Here is a 21,440-nt window from a genome sequence, read left to right as displayed (position 1 = left end):
TTATTTAGTTACACCATTTCCATAACTTACAAAGGTTTCAACTTCTAATGGTTGGTTCCCACGATGGCTGAGCAGCTGAATATTCATATCAAGATAAATATCCATCTTTCGTTTTTTGGTTCTCACTGCATTGATTATAGTCTACCTAAAATAGGAAATCTAGCTAGCTGTTAACTAGTAGCTATATTCCTTTTCCCATTGAAGTGACTGTCCACGTAGTAAGTGGTTTTATAATACAACTAGCCAACTACATTAGAATAAACCACGTTTCAAGAAGACACTCAGTAGGCTCCATGGGACCCTGGTTTGGTGTTTATTAGCTAGTTAGCTAGCTAGCTATATGAGCTTGTTAGCAAGATTGCCTAGATAGCTAGGTTGCTTACAAGTTGCTTGCCTTAGCAAGTTGATAGTGTGGGTGTAGATGGCTGTATTTTGGAATCATCAGTTTGATACAAAGTTGCTTTTCTTGGTAGCTAGCTCTGCATTTAGGAGCAGCCTTGGACGAAAATTAGTGAGGGAAATGTCCTCAAGGAAGTTAGCTAGTTGACTAGGCTAGCAAGGATGTAGCTAACTTTCTGGACATTTTCCAGTTGATTGTGTACTCACTTGATTTAGTATTTCATTATCAGTCTGAGTTGTGAGATGGTGAGTATAGCTACGTTTGCTGAACATGTTTACAGTTGTGCTTACATTGAGCCAAGCTATTCTGTTATTTATTCCGAGGTAGCCAATACTGTTAGCCTAACCCTAGCTACGTTTTGAGTTCAGTGTATTTGCCTTGTGGGGTAAAAAAAAAAAAAAAAGTAGGCTATTTATGATTGGGGAAAACTTTTTCTTTGTCGATTCAAGCTAATAGAAAGCCATATCTCAATAGTAGTGACTTGCTTTTCTCGTTCTTCTCCACCTCCCCCATCCACCAACCCCCAACCTCTGTGGTGGAGAATAGAAATGGGTGGTATTTTTGAGGGAGCTCGCGTTTCTTTTTTTTAGCCTCCATTTTTATTTCAACAAGTGAGCCGGAGCGCTAGAATGGAATCGCTGTAGACTCGGATGCTGATGCTGAGCTCTGTTTTTCTGCGAAGTTGATTAAACACCGTTTGGCCTGTTTGACTCTCGGTCTATGTTGGACAATGCCCTGTTAATGACACACACGATGAACTCGACGGGCAACTGTTTCACTTCGTTGCCACCAATGTAGCCAAATTAATCTTTCCTGTCATTGTAGAGAGTTGATTTGGACAAGCCCTCGCAGTTTATTTTTAGCTTCACCCATGACTGGCCTGGATCTTGTTGTTGACGTTGGCCTAATTGTAAGATCAGTAAGAAGGCTTACTGATCTTCACATTTAATTTTGTGTACTGGCTGGCAGCCATTACATTTTTTTACTTATGCATTGTTACAATAGTAAAGGGCCATTGCCGTTGAGCTTATGTTATATAGTTTTCTAAATTCATTAGGGCGCCACAATAGCTGCCCTCATCATTGCCTGAGTTATTTGGGTAAACTCAGCTGCCCCATGTAGACTCCATGAGGTACTGGTTACTGCCAAAATAAAGGAAACACTTGAGTAAATGAGGGATACAAAGTATATTGAAAGCAGGTGCTTCCATACAGGTGTGGTTCCTGAATTAATTAAACAATTTACATCCCATCATGCTAAGGTTCATGTATAAAAATACCCAGTTGCCCATTATTTTGGCTACCATGGCTAGAAGAAGATATCTCATTGACTTTGAGAGTGGTCTCAAAGGGACTTAAAGAGCGTGTCTCAATCACTAGATGCCAACCCAATTGAACACTTATGGGAGATTCCAAATGATGTAACATTTTCATAGAAGATTAGTGTCACATCCCTCCAATAGAGTTCCAGACACTTGTAGAATCGCCAGAACGACTAGTGGTGGCGACTAGTGGTGGCCCAATGCCCTATTAAGACACTTCATGTTGGTGTTCCCTTTATTTTGGCAGTTACCTGTACATGCACTGAAAAATAACTGTTTGATTTCCTCCCAGCTTTGCCTGTGTAGGCCAATCTGGAACCGGATGTGTGACGACCTAGTCAAAGCGAATGTGTTGTGTCCAACTCAGTGTTCAACGTGTCATTACCTAGTCCTTTGGAATAATATACAAATTTGCCATGTTTTCTACAAATATTCTTCAAATGTCAAAGATCTTCTACAAATTAAATGAGTGTATAATGGTTAATTTGTCAGTCCTCATTTCAACCCAAATAGATGAGCTGCTGTAACGTTTGGATATGTGTACTTTATTTGATAGTATAGCAAGGTATGCTGCTGTTGATTAGCTCTGCTTAGATTAGAAGCCTTCAGTGTCACAACACAGCATGATAGGCCTACACATCAAGAGCAAGTGCTCCTGTTTTGTATAACCGCAAAATACTGTCAGTCCATTTTTGCAGATTGTCAGGAATAAAATGGGATAACTTAAATGTCACTGATGGACTGGTGATTTGATGAAACAGTTTGGCTACCACAACCTTAGTAGTGCGGCTACCACGACCTTGCCAATTTCATACTGAATAGGCGGGATTGAAATGTGTTGGTTGCTCTCGAAGCATGCCGGTGGTAAGGTGCACAGAGTAGAGACTTATTTCGATTGGTCCCGGCGCGCATTCTCTGAATATGTTTTCCCATCTTTTAATAGCCTCGCCGCTGCCGTTCTGGCCACTCATAACCGTTTGAAACATGAGCCCCCCCACACCCCCCCTGGCCTGACCCTTCTTGTTATCTAGAACAAACGGTGTGCTCACCAAGAGAGACAAAGACAAGCACACAAGCCCCTAAGAAACGCAGGGAGAATTGGGACATGGACACACAATGGCTCGCTTTCTTAACCCAACCTGCAAATATTGTGAAATGTCCACATGGTCTACTTGACTTGTTCATTTTCTATAACCTGCCTCATATAGCCTACCATTTTGCATTTTTAGGCACCTCTTACACAGGGTCACCTTGTGAGGGTAAAACACTTCCCACTGCCTGCGTAACATAAAGAATTTAGCCTACATATAACACGCAATCAACATAAAGGAGTTAACGTAAGAGTCATTCAGAAAGAGAAAATGGCTTCTGTACACTTGTGTTTTGCCTTGGCAAGCTTATCTTCGAGAGTACTGTACTGTTGAATAACATCTGCTCGGATTTCCTTTGCATTATTGTGTGTGTGTGTGGGGGGAGGCTGTGGAATTCCCCCCCAAAAGTGGGCCTCGCTAACTTTCGGAGATCTGAAGGAATGTGCGGACGGGCAAGATTAGTCTGGCCTGTTTTTTGTTGTTGTGGTGTTCCTATTAAAGTGGATCGATGGCTACACCCACACAGCTGTAAAATAACTACAAGTGATCATTACTGTTGGGGCAACAATGTGTCATTGAACTAACATAACACTAATCCATGTAAGGGGAAGTTGTTTCTCAAATGTTGACATAGTTGCATCTTATTTGGATCACCTTTGTGTGTGAGAGAGACTGGCAGGATGCTGGCCGGTTTTCAACAAAGGAAGACAGGATCCCAGCTCCGTCGTGCAGACTACTTTAGGCTAGGGGGATGTGGTTGGTTGTTAGGAAGAGCAAAGAGAGAGTGGGGGGAAATTTGCTATTTTTTTAGCTACCCCATTTGTATGCTGATGACACTTCGTTTCATTACATGGAGGGCAGGTGTGTCCATTGACATGGTAATGCAGTGGTGAGTTTCTGCTTATGCAGAGCACAGTCACTGTTTTGAATGTGTCATTATATGGCCAGTTGGACGGATTGAATTCATGGCTCAGAGAATTAATAAGAGAAGCTTGGTTGTGTCTGAGAGTCTGTGGTTTCACTTTAGCTACCTCCTTGTTTGGTAGTGATTTGCAATGGCTTTCAGAAGTGTTTCTTCTACAAATCAATGTCCTGCAGTGGGAGGTGGAGTTCATGGAGGAAGGTGTGCCCCCCCCCCCCGGATAATTTTTATAAAAGACTGAAGCTCTTTTAAAAATTATTAACATATTGGACTGTCCATTATTTGTGTGGGGCTAAAATGTTTGAATTTGTCCACCGCAGAGTTCATTTTCACTCTCCCCTACGTGAGATTACGACACATTGCTAAGTTTACTTTCTTTGGATAGCCTAGCTCATGTGAAAATGGCTAACGTAGGCCTAACCAGCGAAATAAAAAGCAAGGTTACGATAAGGGTATAGGCTACAACACAATTGTGGAAACAGGTGCTGCATGAGTGAAATCCCATGTCTGGAAGGACAACAGTGCGGTAGATGGATACACCGCCTACACAAAGTGCAAGCAGATAGGCCTATTTTGTTTAAGCTTATTCAGTGATCACATGAATTCAGGCTTTCGTTCATTAGACCATACGCAGGCCATTTAAAGTGTAAACCGATGTGACTACTAAAAGTTTGAGTTGCCCACTAAATAAATGTAGCCTATTTTTGCCGTCTATATTAGATGGCAGTCGTAACTTGAATACACCTTCGAGAGGAAAATTTATTGATCACACAACAAGCCGCCTATATAGATAAAATATTCTACTATGGGGTTGTCAGTTTTTTTTTTTGCTATTATTTTAGAGTACTTTTTCTCTTAATATTCCATATTTTTGGGACGTTGTGGCAATGATTTTGGTGCAGCGCCACAGCTAAATGACTGCAGCGGAAACACTGGCTTTCAGTGAATCCATTATCTCTGCTTCTTTTATTAGGAGATTGCTCTCAGCTATGGTTGCTGAGAGCAATCCTTTTTACTGACTAGACATAGCAAGATTGTGGGTAGTACTGCACATGCTGGATATTGATTACTTTTGCAACATTGTTTCGCTCATGTCCATGCCAGTGAAGGTTGTCTGCATTTGAATGTGTTTGTTTAAGTGTGTGTGACTGCCTGCGTATGTGACTCTTTCCCTCCCTCTTGCTATGTCTCTTGTTCCTTTGCTCGCTCTCTCTGTTTCTCTCGCTCTTTCTCTCTGCTCTTCGGCAGCTGCTCTGTGTTGTATTGCTGGCTCGTCTTGCACAATGGGGTTAAAAAAAGTCGCTGTGACGCCTGGCTCTCTGGTGCCCTCTGATTGGCCCAGGCGCTCTGGAGTTGCTCCAATGGGGCTCGCCGATTCCTCAACCCAGCCATGGCACTGGGAGAGCAGTGTTGCAGAGGGCTCTGCTGGGTAATTCTGTTGTGTGGCGAGGAGCAAAGCTTCTTGGGAAAATAATGGAGGGGGAGGAGGAAGAGGCTGGGGGAAAAACAAGGCCAGGAGAAGCGGGCGAGTGAGCTACGTAATCATCTCACACTCTCTCCTCTCGTTCTTTCTTGCTTTCTCCTCACGCCCTCTCTCCCCTTCTCTCATGTTCTCTCTTCTCTTTGGTTTTCCGCCCTCATGCTCTGTCCTTCGCTCTCTGTTCTTTCTCTTTCGTTCTCTCTTTCCGTCTTGCTCTCCCACACAGGCAGTTTCTCCCTTCCTAGTTTTTATTTATTCATTATTTTTTTCCACAAAAGGCTCTGATTAATGAAGAGACCTGTTGTGTATGGCAGAGACTAGCTTTTCTTCTTCAGGGAAGAAGAGCTTGGCCATGTTCCCCTCCTATGTGGCAGGGACAATAAAACAAGCTCGAGGTCCGAGTACTGACACATTTGCCTTGGTCAGGTGAAACCATTGCGAAACCATATTTCTGACTTGTGTGTTTACACAAAGGGTGTTGCACCGCAGAGAGCAAATGAGGAAGATGAAAGAAATCGGTGTCGGGCCGCTCAACACCTCCCTACCCACTGCAGCCTCGTGAAGGCTGCCTTTTTTCATTGCCCCTTTCCAGAGTTGCTACATGTCTCCCTCCCCCCTCCCAAAACGGGTTATGGTTGAATTGAAGGTTTGGCAGCAGTAGATGTGTGCACTCCGTCCTGACCAGAATCATGCAATGGTCTGATTTTGTTTTCACTCAGCCATGCTTACTTTATTAAATACTAAATGTTGTCGTTTTTGGTTCCTGTTTAAATCATTGTATTGCATTTCCTGGGCCCCGAACAGAATATACTTTGTGGGAAGCAGACACATGGACTAAACCCAGGAGCTCCCAGGCATGTAAAATGGCCTCTCTGTGTTGTCTGCGATGCTGCCTCTAGCCTAGCGTTAGCATACGTATGTGTGTTGTGATGAACATCAGTGCGAGGTGGTGCAAGTGCTGACCCATGTGTGTGAGTGAGACACACACACACACTCTCTCAGGGGGAAATTACACCCTCGACACCAGGAAGCCAACGAGTTCAAACAAATGTAGCTAACACGTACATTGTTGTTACAACAAATGTAAGAAAGTAACCGTCCCGTGATGAATGTCGACTGGACTCACATTGTACGGCTCTATTCACAGCTAAGCTAAGCCGATTTGTTAGCTTAGACCTCAGAACGTCGAGAAGCAAACTTTTATTTATTCAATGAGCAGCTCTGATGTCTCAGTCTGACTAATAGAAAGTGATAGGGCAGGCTGGGATATTGTGTACCCAAATAGACACCCCTTCCCTTCCTCCCTTTCCTCTGTTGCCCCAGTGGACAGTGGCTTGGTTTGTTTGCTCCCGAAACAGATGATTGATTTTGTGTACTGGCCCTTCTGTCGGCCTGCTCCCCCCTATCCTCCTATGGCACTCTCTCCCCCTTTGTTCTCCATTGTGTCCTTCTCATCCCCAGTCTGGTCCCGGTCCATTCAGACAGCTGGACATTGTTGTGTTAATGGAAGGCTGCAATGTGTTCCTCGCCGCCTGACCGCACGGCATGAGAACTGTCAGATCATGATGGCGGCATAATGATCTGACGACACGCCGGCTGACCAAAATTCGACTGGAAGTCGCGGTTTAGTCATTCTACTTTTCTTTTGTAGTTTTTTTTGCTGGCTCGACGATGTGACGACACGTCAATATCGTGATATCAGATGTTGAAATATATCATTAACTAAAAAGGATACTGAAGTTGGGACTCATACCAGTTCGTGGGATTATTATCATAATAGCTCGTCTCTCAGTAGTATCCCATGTTTACTTTCAGGGGTTGCTTTTAGCAGGAGGCCAGCTGGTGTCCTATCTGATGCAGACATTTTTTCTTGTGAGACCAGGAGACTGTCGATGTGGGGAATAATTGTGTTGTGCGTGGAGCAGACTGTTGTCACGTAATTGCGTTTTTTTTTGTTGTTGAGGGAGCAGCGGGTGGTGGATATTAGATTCAAAGAGGGTAAGAGAGATGGAAGAGCCGATATAATGCAAACTGTACTTTCACTCCTGCCCTTATTCCCCCCCCCTCTCTCGCTGCGTTACTTTCATTTGAAAGGTTTGCATAAATGACGATCGAATTCTGCCAAATATTGTCGGATTTCAGTGAGGAGCTTTACCCTTCTACCTGCTTCAAGAACCTTAGCCTCTCTCTCTTTTATTTTCTATTTTTCCAAAACAGAAAAATATGTGAACAAATGTCGCCTATCCTGTTAATTGACGATGCCCCTCGCAGCTCAAATGTGAAGCGCTCATCCCAGTCCGTGTACAACACACGATTATAGAATCAGTCTCTGACGTCAGCGTGTGAATGTGTGTGCACAAGAGAAAACGAAAGAGGTATGAGTTTGGAAATATTTCTCATTGAATCCTTGATTTCCTACTTGTTCCCCAGAAGATGGCTATTCACCTTTGATCAATGTTCTATCCTACTTCTCATCACCCACCACACATGTTCTGTCAATTCAGCCAGTACAATGTGAACCAGTAAGCTCCTTTGTCTTTGAGCCCATACCCTCAATCTAGACCTCAAGCACCGCTTGTCCTCTTTTTCTGATGCCAATCAGCCACTATTTAAAAATAACCCACAGTGAAACATGCTAGGCTATAGCCTACCCCAGTGCTGAAGCAACACATCATTGAAGAATCGAAACGTGATACTAGCTTTTCTGAACCACTTTGTCCGCTTCAAGTGTGTTTCTCTTACTTTCTGCGGGGGTTAATGAGGCTTGCGTTGTGCTAGGGCTATGGTCTTCTATTACGCTAAAGGTTTCTGGTGGGCACTCACAAACATTTTGCTAACAGAATACTTATGCGGCACTCACATTACCAAGGTACTGTATCCCTTTTGGAGTTTTTGCTAGCATGTTTTTCAATCCAACGAGCCCATGAGGTTTCATTCCGTCCGGTCTGTACTAGTGATGCACCGATATGACATTATGTATGACGTATGTCCCCATTATCAGTAAAACATCATCAAAACCTATTTCTTTCACTTACTTGCTGTGCTGTTTTGTTTATTTGTTCAGTCTCAACCATCATCATACATGTCAATCAGTGAAGTCTGTCCGTGGCCTCCCTGCCTTGGTGCGCACTGTCACTGTGTCCGTTTCCATCTTGTCCAGCTCTGTCTGTAACATTTCACATAAACCCTGTTTCTTGTCTGCACTGAAGTAGCACGCCTTCTACCTAGCATTGAGCATGGTGGTGACACAGAGGCTCAGAGAGAATGCCACCAAATCGCATGTTCACAGCCTCTTGTAGAGTACTTTTTTTAACCCCACGATGTGTCAGCAGTTTTGTTGAGCAGGCATTTCAATGCCATGACCGTGTATCAAGTCTGCTGCAGACACACTTGAGCTTATTTCTCGAGTCAGTTGTTCGAATGGAGCTAGGAGTGTGTTCATGTTTCAAACATGTTGTCTAATGCCATTGAAATGGCAGCAGCGGTATGAGAACCAGCACATTCTTGAGCATGCAATATGGCTTTTCTCAGTACGAAATCCTTGTCGACCCACTGTGCTGTCAGACTCCGCATGCTCATGGGGCTGACATCGCTTGTCCAAATGTCAGTCGTGAAGCTAATAGAAGTGACACTCGTAGATGTGCATTTCAACAATACTGTCTAACTCCGGTAGGGCAACATCTTAAAAATAGCACCTACTTGGTAATGTGTACCGAGGTGCTTGGCTAGTCGGTGAAAGCCAACATCATCCACAACAGAGAGTGGTTGATTGTCAAGGGCAATAAATTCTTTTGTCTTGGTGTTAATGGATTTCGCCTTTGTCTCGCTGAAAATTTCTTGCCACTTCAAATGACTGCTCGACTTGAACTTGTTTACTTGTTGAAACCGTGTGCTTAGTATTTTTCCTATTTTTGTTTTGTGTAGCGCTGTATTTTTCGTGCAGTCATTACATCTACCTAAGTTATTAAAGGTATGCACATCTGCTTTGACATCGGTTTTGCACGTTGGCTTTTAAACTAGACATCGGGCCGACGTTGGCATTTTTAGCTGATATCGGCCTTTTCCGATATGTTCACTGATATATCGTGCATCCCTAGTCTGTAAGGTAATGTGAGTGTGGTATTGCAGAATACGCACAGCCGTTGCAGTGTGGTTTCGGGGTGACCGAGGGTTGGTGTAGGCTAATCTTTGGCGGCCAAACATGGGAATGACTTGACGCGGTGTCTCTCTGATGTGTAGGCCTACTACTCCGTGCTAGGAAGAAATTATTTCTGTGCGACAGACGTAAGCCTAGCCTAATTTTTCCTATGCAAATGCTTTCAACGTATACCCGAACATTTTCTTATTTACTGTGGCGTTCATTTATTTTCTTCCCCGGGGCCAGCCAAGGTTTGGAAGCTGAAGTCTACACCCCTCCGTCCGTTATTGGTCAACTAAGTTTTTGTCATTCAACAAGAGATGACTCGTTTTCATTGAATACTTCACCGAACATCTTAGAAGTAAAATTGCATGACTAAGATCTCCTCGGCAAAAACATAAAAATGTATGGCAGATTTCTTGCGTTAGTTTCCTGCATTAATTTTCAGTATACTGGCTACGGCGTCTCAAAATGGACAAACGGTACTATTGCCTCTTTTCCCGTTTTTCAAGCGAAGGTCTTTTAAAAGGAGTATGCAAGCACACTCGTTTGTTTTGCCTGGCCGACTTCAGCTGGTCGCCAGCTGAAATGAGGCATGCTGACGCATTTACTCCGCCCTGCTACACTGTAGCTAGGTGTGTAGTTTTTGTGTGTACACACATCCTGGTTTCTCTCTCCCTTGTGATGCCATACATGCACTATCCCTCCAGGGACACATGATACGTGTGTGTGTGTGTGTGTGTGTGTGTGTGTGTGTGTGTAGCTTAACTGTCTGGAGAGTGAAATAAAAGAGCGAGGCAGTCAGTGAGGGACAGGCAGGGAAGAGCGGAAGCAGGATAGGGAGGGAGAAAGTATTCTCTCTGCTGTTCATTTTGTGTCCCCCTTAGACTCCTCTCCAAAATGGCTTCTTCTAGTGAAGTTTAAAGAGTTTGAGGCCATTGGTAATTTGAGCCTGGAATTCAAGGCTAGGGGGAGCGAACAAGGGAAAGAGGGAGAGGTAAAGAGGCCTTTTCTTTCCCCTTTTGGAATTTACCTCTCAGTTCACCGTCTGGTTGTTTTGGAACAAGGCCCAATCGTGAACTCCCTTTGAGGCCTCACAGGGAACCGGCTATTTCTGTCCAAATAAATAGTACAGCTCTCTCGCTTCTAACAGTCAAGTTGTTTTTAATAAGGATTTCTCTCTATGGCACGGTGGCCGTAGATTTTATTTTACCAGGTAAGAACCATTTGAGGTTAGAAACCTGTTTTACAAAGGTGACCTGGCAAGAAGGCAAAACAGGGAAATGATGGTGTACTTTTTTACAGAAATACAAATAGACACAAGTCTGTCACAAGTTACAACCCTGGCCCAGCGTCGTCCGGGTTAGGGGAGGGATTTTCCGGGGGAGCTCTGCGTGGCTCATTGCGCTCTAGCGACTCCTTGTGGCTGGCTAGTCGCCTGCAGGCTGACTTAGGTCATCGGTTGGTGTTTCTTCCTAAACATTGGTGTGGCTTGTTTCCCGGTTACCCGGGTGGGTTGTAATTGTAATTAGATTGCAATTGGTAATTCCCCTATTTCGTGAGAACCAATGTATAAAATATGTACAGATCAAATGTTTGGACACCTGCTCATTCAAGTGTTTTTTTAACTTTAAAAAAATAATATTATTCTACATTGTAGAATAATATTGAAGACATCAAAACGATTAAATAACACATGGATCCATGTAGTAACCAAAAAAGGCTTAAACAAATCAACATATATTTTATATTTGAGTTTCTTCAAAGTAGCCACCTTGATGACAGCTTTGCACTCTCTTGGCATTCTCTCAACCATTCTCTCACCTGGAACGCTTTTCCAACAGTCTTGAAGGAGTTCCCACATATGCTGAGGACCTGTTGGCTGCTTTTCCTTCACTCTGCGGTCCAACTCATCCCAAGACATCTCAACTGGTTTGAGGTCGGGTGAATGTGAAGACCAGGTCATCTGATGCAGCACTCCATCACTCTCCTCCTTGGTCAAATAGCCCTTATACTGCCAGGAGGTGTGTTTTGGCTCATTGTCCTGTTGAAAAACAAATGATAGTCCCAATAAGAGCAAACCAGATAGGATATTGCTGCTGTGTTAGCCATGCTGGTTAAGTGTGCCTTGAATTCTAAATAAATCAGACGGTGTCACCAGAAAAGCACACCCACACATCACACCTCCTACATTCTTCACGGTGGGAACCACACATGCAGAGTTCATGCGTTCACCTACTCTGCGTCTCACAAATACAAGGCAGTTGGAACCAAAAATCTAACATTTGGACTAATCAGACCAATGGACAGATTTTCACCGGTCTAATGTCCATTGCTCATGTTTCTTGGCCCAAGCAAGTTTCTTCTTCTTATTGGTGTCCTTTTAGTAGTAGTTTCTTTGCAGCATTTCGACCATGAAGGCCTGATTCACGTAGTCTCTTCTGAACAGTTGATGTTTATGTTACTTGAACTCTAATGAACAACTCTGGGTCTTCCTTCCCTGTGGCGGTCCTCATGAGAGCCAGTTTCATAGCGCTTGATGGTTTTTGCGACCTCACTTTGAAGAAACTTTCAATATATTTCAAATTTTCCCTATTGACTGACCTTCATGTCTTAAAGTAATGAACTGTCGTTTCCCTTTGCTTATTTGAGCTGTTCTTATGGACTTGATCTTTTACCAAATAGTGCTATCTTCTGTATACCACCCCTACCTTGTCACAACACACATGATTTGCTCAAACTCATTAAGGAAAGAAATTCCACATTCACTTTTCTAACAAGGCACACCTGTTTAGATTTATTCCAGGTGACTACCTCATGAAGCTGGTCGAGAGAATGCTAGGAGTGTGCAAAGTTTTCATCAAGGCAAAAGGGTGGCTACTTTGAAGAATCTCAAATATAACATATTTTTTGATTAGTTTAACACTTCTTTTTTTTTTTTGGTTACTACATATTTCATAGTTTTGATGTCTTCACTATTATTCTTCAATGTAGAAAATTGTCCAAATAAAGACTCATTCAATGACTTGAATGAGTAGGTGTGCCAACTTTTGACTGGTACTGTATATATGGCTGGGCTTTTCTGACTATAGTCTACTTGTTATAGATGAGCATTTTATCTCAAAGAAAAGTTACTAAATGGTCCCTCAGATTTAAAGATGAATTCAACTCGGAAGTGTAAAATTGGCATGTTGATCTGTACCTTAAATGCTTTGTATATTATTCCTTCATATCAAACCTAACACTCGGCTTGAATCTACAACAACATATTTACATTTTTTAGAAAACATTTCTAGGACCAAACCATTCCACGGTCATCTATGGATTTCTGTCAGCAAGTTCCACTCTAATCAAGAGACTGTTATCGCTGTCCACCTAGAAATAAACTTTGGGCAGCAGAGTTAGCTGACCTTGACGTTAGTGGAGGCAGCTAGGCCATTAGCTAACCCATTGTTGTGGCTAGATGCTAGTAACTAGGCACTGGGAACGCATGCAAGCTAGCTTTAAACGTAGTTAAGGGCCCAGTTCAGAAATGCCATGCATCTCAGTACTTTTACTAGGCTACCCATTACTGGACACACCACTACAGTTGAACAATGACTTGAGCTTTATACAAGGGTGGATCAAGGTCTGTGTAGTGCGGAAGAATGATTTTGTTGGAAGCCTTAAAAGCCACACCCTTGTGACTGTGTGTGTACACGTGCATGTTTTGAATGCGTTCATGTCTGTGTGAGAGTCAGTCAGTGCGTGTGGGTGGCCTTAAGGTGACCTTGCTCTAAGCCAAATCCTCTCTCTCTCTTTGCTGCTGCTGCTGGGTTCACACGCTCCCAGGGCTGCTGCTTCTTTCTGCAGCCACAGTCTGCTCTGCTTCCTGGCTATCCTGCGAGGTGGCTGGGCGGATGAGACGGGGGGAGTGTGGGTCAGTGTTCCAGCGTCTGCGTAGTCGTGGAGTGTGGATCACATGACTGGCTGCCCAGCCTAATTCTGGATGACTCACCCCCTAGTAATGTCTGTCTGGGCAAACACTGCCCCCGCTGGTTGTCCTTGGTACTGTTCCTGGTGAGTGGAGAGGGAGGCCCAGATAGAGTTCCTGCTTTAGGGGCGGGGTGGTGGTGACTGAGGAATCTGGCGCTTGTTTTTCTCCACATTGGAAAGCACTACTGGCCTTGGGCAGTGGAAGCCTTTGTATGGAAAGGAATGTCTGCATCCCAAATAGTACCCTATTCCTTATTTAGTGCACTACATTTTACTTTTACATATTGACCCCCTTATCCAGAGCGTACAGTCAGACGGTAACCTGTAGGGCTCTAGTCAAAAATAGTGCACTGTATTTGGGATGCGGAAAGTCCGTCCCTGACAGTCATTGCCATTGCAAGTCCGATCTAGGTGGAGCAGTGCCGCCAACCTAGCCTGCACACAACCCCATGTCATGGATGACAGCATGACTCAGCATAGTGTTTGTGTAATGTGAGGTATTATAGGTGGCTCTTTGACGTGGCCCCTTGTGCCGTACCATGCACTAGTTACATGTGGATGTGTGTGTGTGTGTGTGGGGGGCATAGAAAGGTACTTGAAATGGACACTTCCCGATTTGAGTATGGAACACTCTTTTGCTATGAAGCTGTGAAATATCCGACGTTAGTTGACATTGACATTGCTATTGCCAGAACAAACTGAGATTGCTCTGGCATTTCTCACATAGAAACTTAATTGGGAAGAAGGATGTTTGATATGCTTTTTACATTTGTACCTATACATTCTGCCTGCAAGACCCTGTGCAGACAAATTCCAGCGTGATGTAGATGGCATTTGCACTCAAAATGAGAAACAAAATGTTTCACAGAATTGACTTATCAGGCATTAATGAGAATGTGTAGATTTGCAGAACCCTATAGGGGAAGTGTATACACTTCAGTGGTATTACTTAAAATTCTGTAACGGAACAGCCAAACTTTCGTTATGGATGTGACAGAAATGGACATGCATCTTTGCGAGAAGGGACACAACGGCAAATGTCCGAATCTCAATTCTCTGAATAGCCACTTTGAAAGTAAGGCTTGGCTACACTAAAACAACCACAATGAAAATGCAGCAATTGTCATATACTTTAGAGAGGAAAATGTACCGGTATGGATATGACATTCGTTATGGTTGTGACTCTGTAAAAGGAGTGTTTTTGTATATTAATTATTTCTTCACCAAACTTAATTATAATACTTGTATAATTTGAAAATGCAGTGCACCTCCAAAGAACCAAGAAATCTCCAGTGTCTTGAATAGTTATTGCATAGGCTTTCAAAGGGTGCTCGTTGGTCCCATCTTAACAACCAGAAATGCACAAATGTGCTTTATTTGAAGATCTGTTTTCATTGCGAATTAGTGCTGCATACCTCCAATTATTATAGATATATTTTAACTTTCGTAGCACTAGAGAATGTTATGGATGTGACATTCTGCGCTAGGGATGTGACATTCTGCGCTAGGGATGTGACAGGGTCCCAAAAGACAAGACAGCAAATGATGACACTGCACTCCGTTTCAAAAATGTACAATGTTTGTCATTTCATTCTAGGTCATCAATGACATGTTTTATATTAAATTATTATTAACAATCCACCTGAGTAACTGAATAAACATACAAAAACTAAATTCAGTCCTTTCATTTTTAATTTTATTAGCGCATGCTTTGTATTAATCTCTCACCCTATAATCTGCCAGCAAAGGCTCTATAAAATGGTATCTCCTCCCCTTGTTGTCCTCAAAAGGAGACTGGGAATGGACAACTTGACCTGCAGCCACCCAAGCCTTGTCGTCCTTGGCTGGCGAGATGTACACAAATCCAGTGTGGTCGTTTCTCCTCAAGAACTGCATTTCAACAGCATCAGTCAGTCTTTATCCGTTACCAGTCTCTCAAACTGCTTGTATATACACTGAGTTTACCAAACATTGTGAACACCTTCCTAATTAAGCTGCAACCCCCGCTTTTTCCCTCAGAACAGCCTGAATTCATCAGTGCTTGGACTCTACAAGGTTTCGAAAGCGTTTCACATGGATGCTGGTCCATGTTGACTCCAATGCTGCCCACAGTTGTCAAGTTGGCTGGATGTCCTTTGGGTAGTGGATAATTCTTGATACACACAGGAAACTGTTGCGCATGAAAAGCCCAGCAGTATTGCAGTTCTTGACACAAATCGGTGCTCTTGGCACCTACTACCATACCCTGTTCAAAGGCACTTATATTTTTTGGTCTTTCCCGTTCACCCTCTGAATGCCACATACATAATCCATGTCTCAATTTTTCTCAAGTCTTAAAAATATATATTTTTTTAACCTGTCTCCTCCCATTCATCTACACTGATTTTAAGTGGATTTAACAAGTGAAATCAATAAGGGATCATGGCTTTCACTTGGATTCACCTGGTCATGTAAAGAGCAGGTGTTCTGAATGTCTTGTAGACTCAGTGTATACCTCTAACCCCCCCCCCTAGACTCAGGGATTGATACACCCATTTCATTCCCTTGTTTATTTGAGCTAGCTGGACTCATTCCTCCCTTACCTCTACTATATCTTGACACGTCATTATGTTGTCTTTCCTATGAAGGGTTAAACGTCTTCAATTTTGTTATGTGAAATGGTTCAAATATACTTTTCATTGATTTATAACCTACCAATGGCACGGATTTGCACTTTCATAGACCTTTTCTTGTCAGATTGTAAATCACCTCAGGCTTGCCAGCTGCAGTTCACAAGCTGGTCTTTTTAAGACCTGAATTATAAAACCCCTAATTTTTCCTTTATATAAATAATAATTGATTTCATTATCATTAGTAGGCTTCGTATAGCAGCCTTGTATAACCACCATCGAGCTGTAGGCCTAAGAGCGCATCCTGTTTTAGTCTTAAAACCGTAACTTACTAAGGCCTATTTCAATTTTTTTTTTTTTATATAGGCTACCATATCAATCATTTATTTGTTCAGGTCTTTCATAGCATACGAGTCATTCATGATTTGAAATGCAATCAAGCAAACGTTGAATAATTATCGTTAACAATAAATAGGACAACCATTCCATTTCGGAAATTGCGTTCACAAATGAATGTGACTGTTTTTAGTCTTTGCTGTAATAAAGGCTTTACAAAAAAAACAATTTTTGGTATGACTATAATTTATGTAGAGTCCACCTGTGGTAAATTAAATATATTGGACATGATTTGAAAAGGCACACCTGTCTATATAAGGTCCCACAGCTGACCGTGCATATCAGCAAAAACCAAGCCATGAGGTTGATGGAATTGTCCGTAGAGCTTCGAGACAAGTTTGTGTCGAGGCACAGATCTGGGGAAGGGTACCAAAAAAAAAACTCTGCAGCTTTTGAAGGTTCCCAAGAACACAGTGGCCTCCATCATTCTTAAATGGAAGGAGTTTGGAACCACCAAGACTTCCTAGAGCTGGCCGCCCGGCCAAACTGAGCAATCGGGGGGGGGAAAGGGCCTTGGTCAGGGAGGTGACCAAGAACCCGATGGTCACTCTGACAGAGCTGCAGAGTTCCTCTGTGGAGATGAGAGAAACTTCCAGAAGGACAATCATCTCTGCAGTACTCCAACTATTATGTCTTTGGTAGAGTGGCCAGACGGAAGCCGCAGTAAAAGGCACATGACAGGCCGCTTGGAGTTTGCCAAAAGACTCAGACCATGAGAAACAAGATTCTCTGGTCTGATGAAATCAAGATTGAGATCTTTGGCCTGAATGCCAAGCTTCACGTCTGGAGGAAACATGGCACCATCCTTACAGTGAAGCATGGTGGTGGCAGTATCATGCTGTGGGGATGTTTTTCAGGGAACGGGAGACTAGTCAGGATTGGAGAAAAGTACAGAGATCCTTGACGAAAACGTGCTCTGGACCTCAGACTTGGGCAAAAAGTTCACCTTCCAACAGTACAACGACCCTAAGCACACAGTCAAGACAACGCAGGAGGTGGCTTCGGGACAAGTCTCAATGTCCTTGAGTGCCCTAGCCAGAGGCCAGACTTGAACCCTCTCGTACATCTCTGAAGAGACGCTCCCCATCCAACCTGACACAGCTTGTGAGGATCTGCAGAGAAGAATGGGAGAAACGCTCCAAATAGAGGTGTGCCAAATTTGTAGCGTCATACTCAGGGATGTAATCGCTGCCAGAGGTTCTTCAACAAAGTACTGAGTAAAGGGTCTGAATACTTGTTTTATTTTTTTAATGCATTTGCTAAAAAATTCTAACTTGTTTTTGCTTTGTCATTATGGGGTATTGTGTAGATTGAGGGGACAAAAACAATGTAATAACCTTTTAGAATAAGGCTGTAATGTAACAGTGGGAAAAATCAAGTGGTCTGAATGCTTTCCAAATGCACCTAAAGAGAGCAAGGGAATAGGAAATGTTTTTCCTAAACAAATGAGGTGTTTTGGTAACAAATTAAGTCAGAAATGGCTGTAATTATGTTAAAGCTTCAGCAACACGGACAGCGCTATACACACTTTTGATGTTCTGTGGTGGTTGCTGCAGCAGGGAGTAGAGCGAGAGACAAATCAAATCAAATCAAATGGGTTTAGTTACAAACGGATGCTAGTTACAGTCACGCCCAGCGCAGCAAGTCTGAGCCAGGATCAGCCTCCATCTAGTCATTTGTGTCATAATTATTTCGTCAAACAGTTTGATTAAGGCATCAGACAAGCTCAGTGCATATAGATTAAAACACATAGGATGTGTCTATATAGGGATAAATAGACGTTTAAAAATGTCAACCAATCGATTGGTCGAAAGAATGCTCTTGTTCGACGAAGATCGTTTTTTGGGTGGCGGGGCAGCAGCCCTAGTTTGAGTAAACTCATGCTTCCTACCCTTTAATACTCTACACGTACATCACGTTTTAAGAGCGGGCTCCCTGGTACTTTTGAAAATATGACACATTTTATAAAAAAATTGATATATGTAAATAACCAATCATAGCCCTCATCTAAGATTGCAAATCACCAGCAAAGAGTTCCGTTTGAATCCATTTTCCCATTCACTGTGTTGGTGGTGCTAGGGATGTGACTGTTTTGGAATTTGAGCTTATGATAATTGGCCAGGCCAATGTACAAAGTCACCGACATAACCGGAGGTCAAAAAAGGGAAGGTCACAATTCTGTACACTTGTTGGATATGATTCTTAATAAAACCTAGTTGGAGAAAAGCCATTACACTTTGTTATTACCATTCAGGTTATTACTTATAAATATTAAGCTATGCCAGGTTGGAGAGGATCTGTCGCATTTTTATATTAAGTCCAAATAAAAAATAAAAATAAAGATATGCTTACCTGTTATGCATATAATTGTTTTTCATACAGATCCTATTTCGACGCACAAAACCTTTCAAATGAAGTCTGGTGGGTTCTCTCCCACTTTGTCCCGCAAAATATTCGCATTACGTCACACCTGTTTGCTGTGGTCATTCGATGGCATTGGCATGTTCGTCAGAGAGGACGTCGTAATGAGATGAGAATCAAACGCTCCTGTCATGATTTAAAGGGATGGATTCCAGACAGGCTACTTTAGGAATTGTTCTGAATGGACGTATAGAGAATCGGCGAACTCACACGCGCACACCCCAAAGCTACGAGCATACGCCAGACACAAGCACATATTTCTCCTTTCCTTAAAACGTATGAAATAAACCTAGTTTTTCTGAAGGTAGGCTATAAGATAATGATTTGACAAGGAAAGTATGTGGGGTACAGCTATGCTATAATGTGAAGATGACATTTACAATCATTTGAAATGGAAACAAATACACACAATATGCCCATAACCTATTTATCAGCAACGCTGATTATCGAGGGGGAGTGTTGGAAAGATTTTTCAAATAATGTGAGGAAGTACTATCATTTGAATGGATGTAAAAAATATTAAAATATATATAAATTCAAAAAAATACTTACTTGATATACTTTGAGGTGAAGGAAAAAATTACTGAGAAGCCCAGCTTGTTATTGGTGGACATGGTGAGTTAAGACAATCAGACATCCCCCAAATGGGCAATTTCCTATATTTGACATTTGCGAGAAGCAGGCAAGGTACTTCTATGTGTGCTCAAGCGCACACGCCATCAACATTTTAACAGGACAGAGAAACCAGACAGATGCTCACATGGAACACACAAATGATGGTTTGTTATGAACCCAAACTAATTTCTCACAAGTGTAGCAGGTTGTGAACTCTGCAAACTACGTTTCCACCCCGAGAATGAGAGCAGTAAATGACTAATACACACATTCACAAATTTATGAATGAAATGACAAACGGTAGGCTACCACATCAAATCAAATTTATTTATATAGCCCTTCGTACATCAGCTGATATCTCAAAGTGCTGTACAGAAACCCAGCCTAAAACCCCAAACAGCAAGCAATGCAGGTGTAGAAGCACGGTGGCTAGGAAAAACTCCCTAGAAAGGCCAAAACCTAGGAAGAAACCTAGAGAGGAACCAGGCTATGTGGAGTGGCCAGTCCTCTTCTGGCTGTGCCGGGTGGAGATTATAACAGAACATGGCCAAGATGTTCATAAATGACCAGCATGGGCATTCATAAAGATGCATTGTGGGCCTACACTGTGTATAGCCTAGGCTACTATTCTACTTTGCGGGGATAGGAGGGTGGCAATTTTGTCTCGGCTAGGGCGGCATATCGGCCAGGACCGGGCCTGATCTGCGTTGATTAGTCTAAATTAAGAAATTATTCTGTATCAATTTATACCATCCCAGTTTGGAGAGGATTGGCGCATTGTTCATTTGACACAACATATTGATAAACATCCTTCCTCCCAATTTAATTTTCTTTGTGAAAATTTCAGAGCAGAATGTGAGATACCAAAAACATTCCCTGTCCACACTGGTGTGGAAACACCCTATAAACATTAGGCCTATACTCCAACTTGTCTAGGATTTAGGCCTAGGTGCCGACCCATGGTATTGAAACTCAATCAAGTTCATTGTTCACACACACTTACAGAACATGGGGCTGCAGCAGATTTCCCCTTGTTTTGCATTTTGGCTTTTAGGTAAGACCGAGTATTGCTGCTGAGCCAGTAACTGAAAGGTCGCTTGTTCGAATACTGGATCTGTCGACTTGCCCTTGAGCAAGGCACAAACCTAATTTGCCCCAGGGACGCCATATACAATGGCTGACCCTGCAAAACATTTCACTGCACCTATCCGGTGTATGTGACAACTTCTGTAGCCTTTCTTTTAGGCTTGTTGTATCGATTTAGAATGACCTCTAAAATTTTATGACTCACGATAGTTCATTGAGAATCCAAATGAAATGGTCCAATTGTGTATTAACAGCAGTGGGAGACCCAGTTTTATGCTTGTCCGTATATTGGTGTTGTACCCATAGAAATATATAATCTAGAATATACAGATTATATTTCTATTGATCTACCTGTATTTTAGGCCTAAACCCAACTCAAGTTCATGGGATCAGAAGTGTCTTGTTGACTCTACTTGTTTCCTTGTGTGGGCGTGTGTGTGCGCTCGCTGGTGGATGTGTTTGGGGTGCGTGTTTCTCACTCCTGACCTGTTCTCTCGCTCTCTCCCCAGGTCTCCCCATGTCCGTGAGCCGTCGGCTGCGGCTCTGCGGCACCCCATCCCTGGAGTGGTCTGTCACTACAGTTCAGACCCCGTGATCCCCCCCTCTCCTCCTCCCCCCTGTCCCATCCCACCCTCCCCCTCCTCTCTCCCCCCTTCCCCCTCCCTGCGTGCCGCTGTGCTGGACGTCATGAGCATAGTAATCGCGCTGGGAGTCACTACACCAGAAACGTCCTACTCAGATATGGCTGCTGGATCAGAGTGAGTATCGGGGGGGTGTTGAGGATAGGGATGCTAGGGTTTGTGTGTGTCCTCTTTTTTCACTACCCAACAAGCCATGTGCAGCAGTTCAAAACGTTTCTAAACTAGCTGTTGCGGTGTTTCCACTGTGGTCAGAATCAGGAAGTGACCAGGAGAGCTGGAAAGTGTAGGTCACAGTGAAGGCCTTCCAACCTAGACCAGGAAGCTGGGCCCCACCACAGACAGAAT

The 21,440-nt window shown here is 43.0% G+C and overlaps 1 protein-coding gene across 7 annotated transcripts in view; it reads left to right on the top strand.

Moving 5' to 3' along the window:
- Positions 1-21,440, top strand: part of setd5 (SET domain containing 5) — a 49,046-nt gene that overhangs the window by 937 nt on the left and 26,669 nt on the right. For 6 of the 7 annotated variants that reach the window (XM_042300569.1, XM_042300560.1, XM_042300547.1 and 3 more), the window contains exons 1-2: positions 5,193-5,263; positions 20,964-21,212. In XM_042300569.1, coding sequence (XP_042156503.1) covers positions 5,208-5,263; positions 20,964-21,212 — 305 coding nt within the window. In that variant the 5' untranslated portion in view covers positions 5,193-5,207. Of the gene's footprint in view, positions 1-5,192; positions 5,264-20,963; positions 21,213-21,440 lie in introns of those variants that run through there. The other variant, XM_042300565.1, reaches the window with a different exon arrangement.

The sequence above is a fragment of the Oncorhynchus tshawytscha genome, linkage group LG02 (assembly GCF_018296145.1).
Source record: "Oncorhynchus tshawytscha isolate Ot180627B linkage group LG02, Otsh_v2.0, whole genome shotgun sequence".
Taxonomy (NCBI): Eukaryota; Metazoa; Chordata; class Actinopteri; order Salmoniformes; family Salmonidae; genus Oncorhynchus; species Oncorhynchus tshawytscha.
This window is presented reverse-complemented; position numbering and strand designations above follow the sequence as displayed.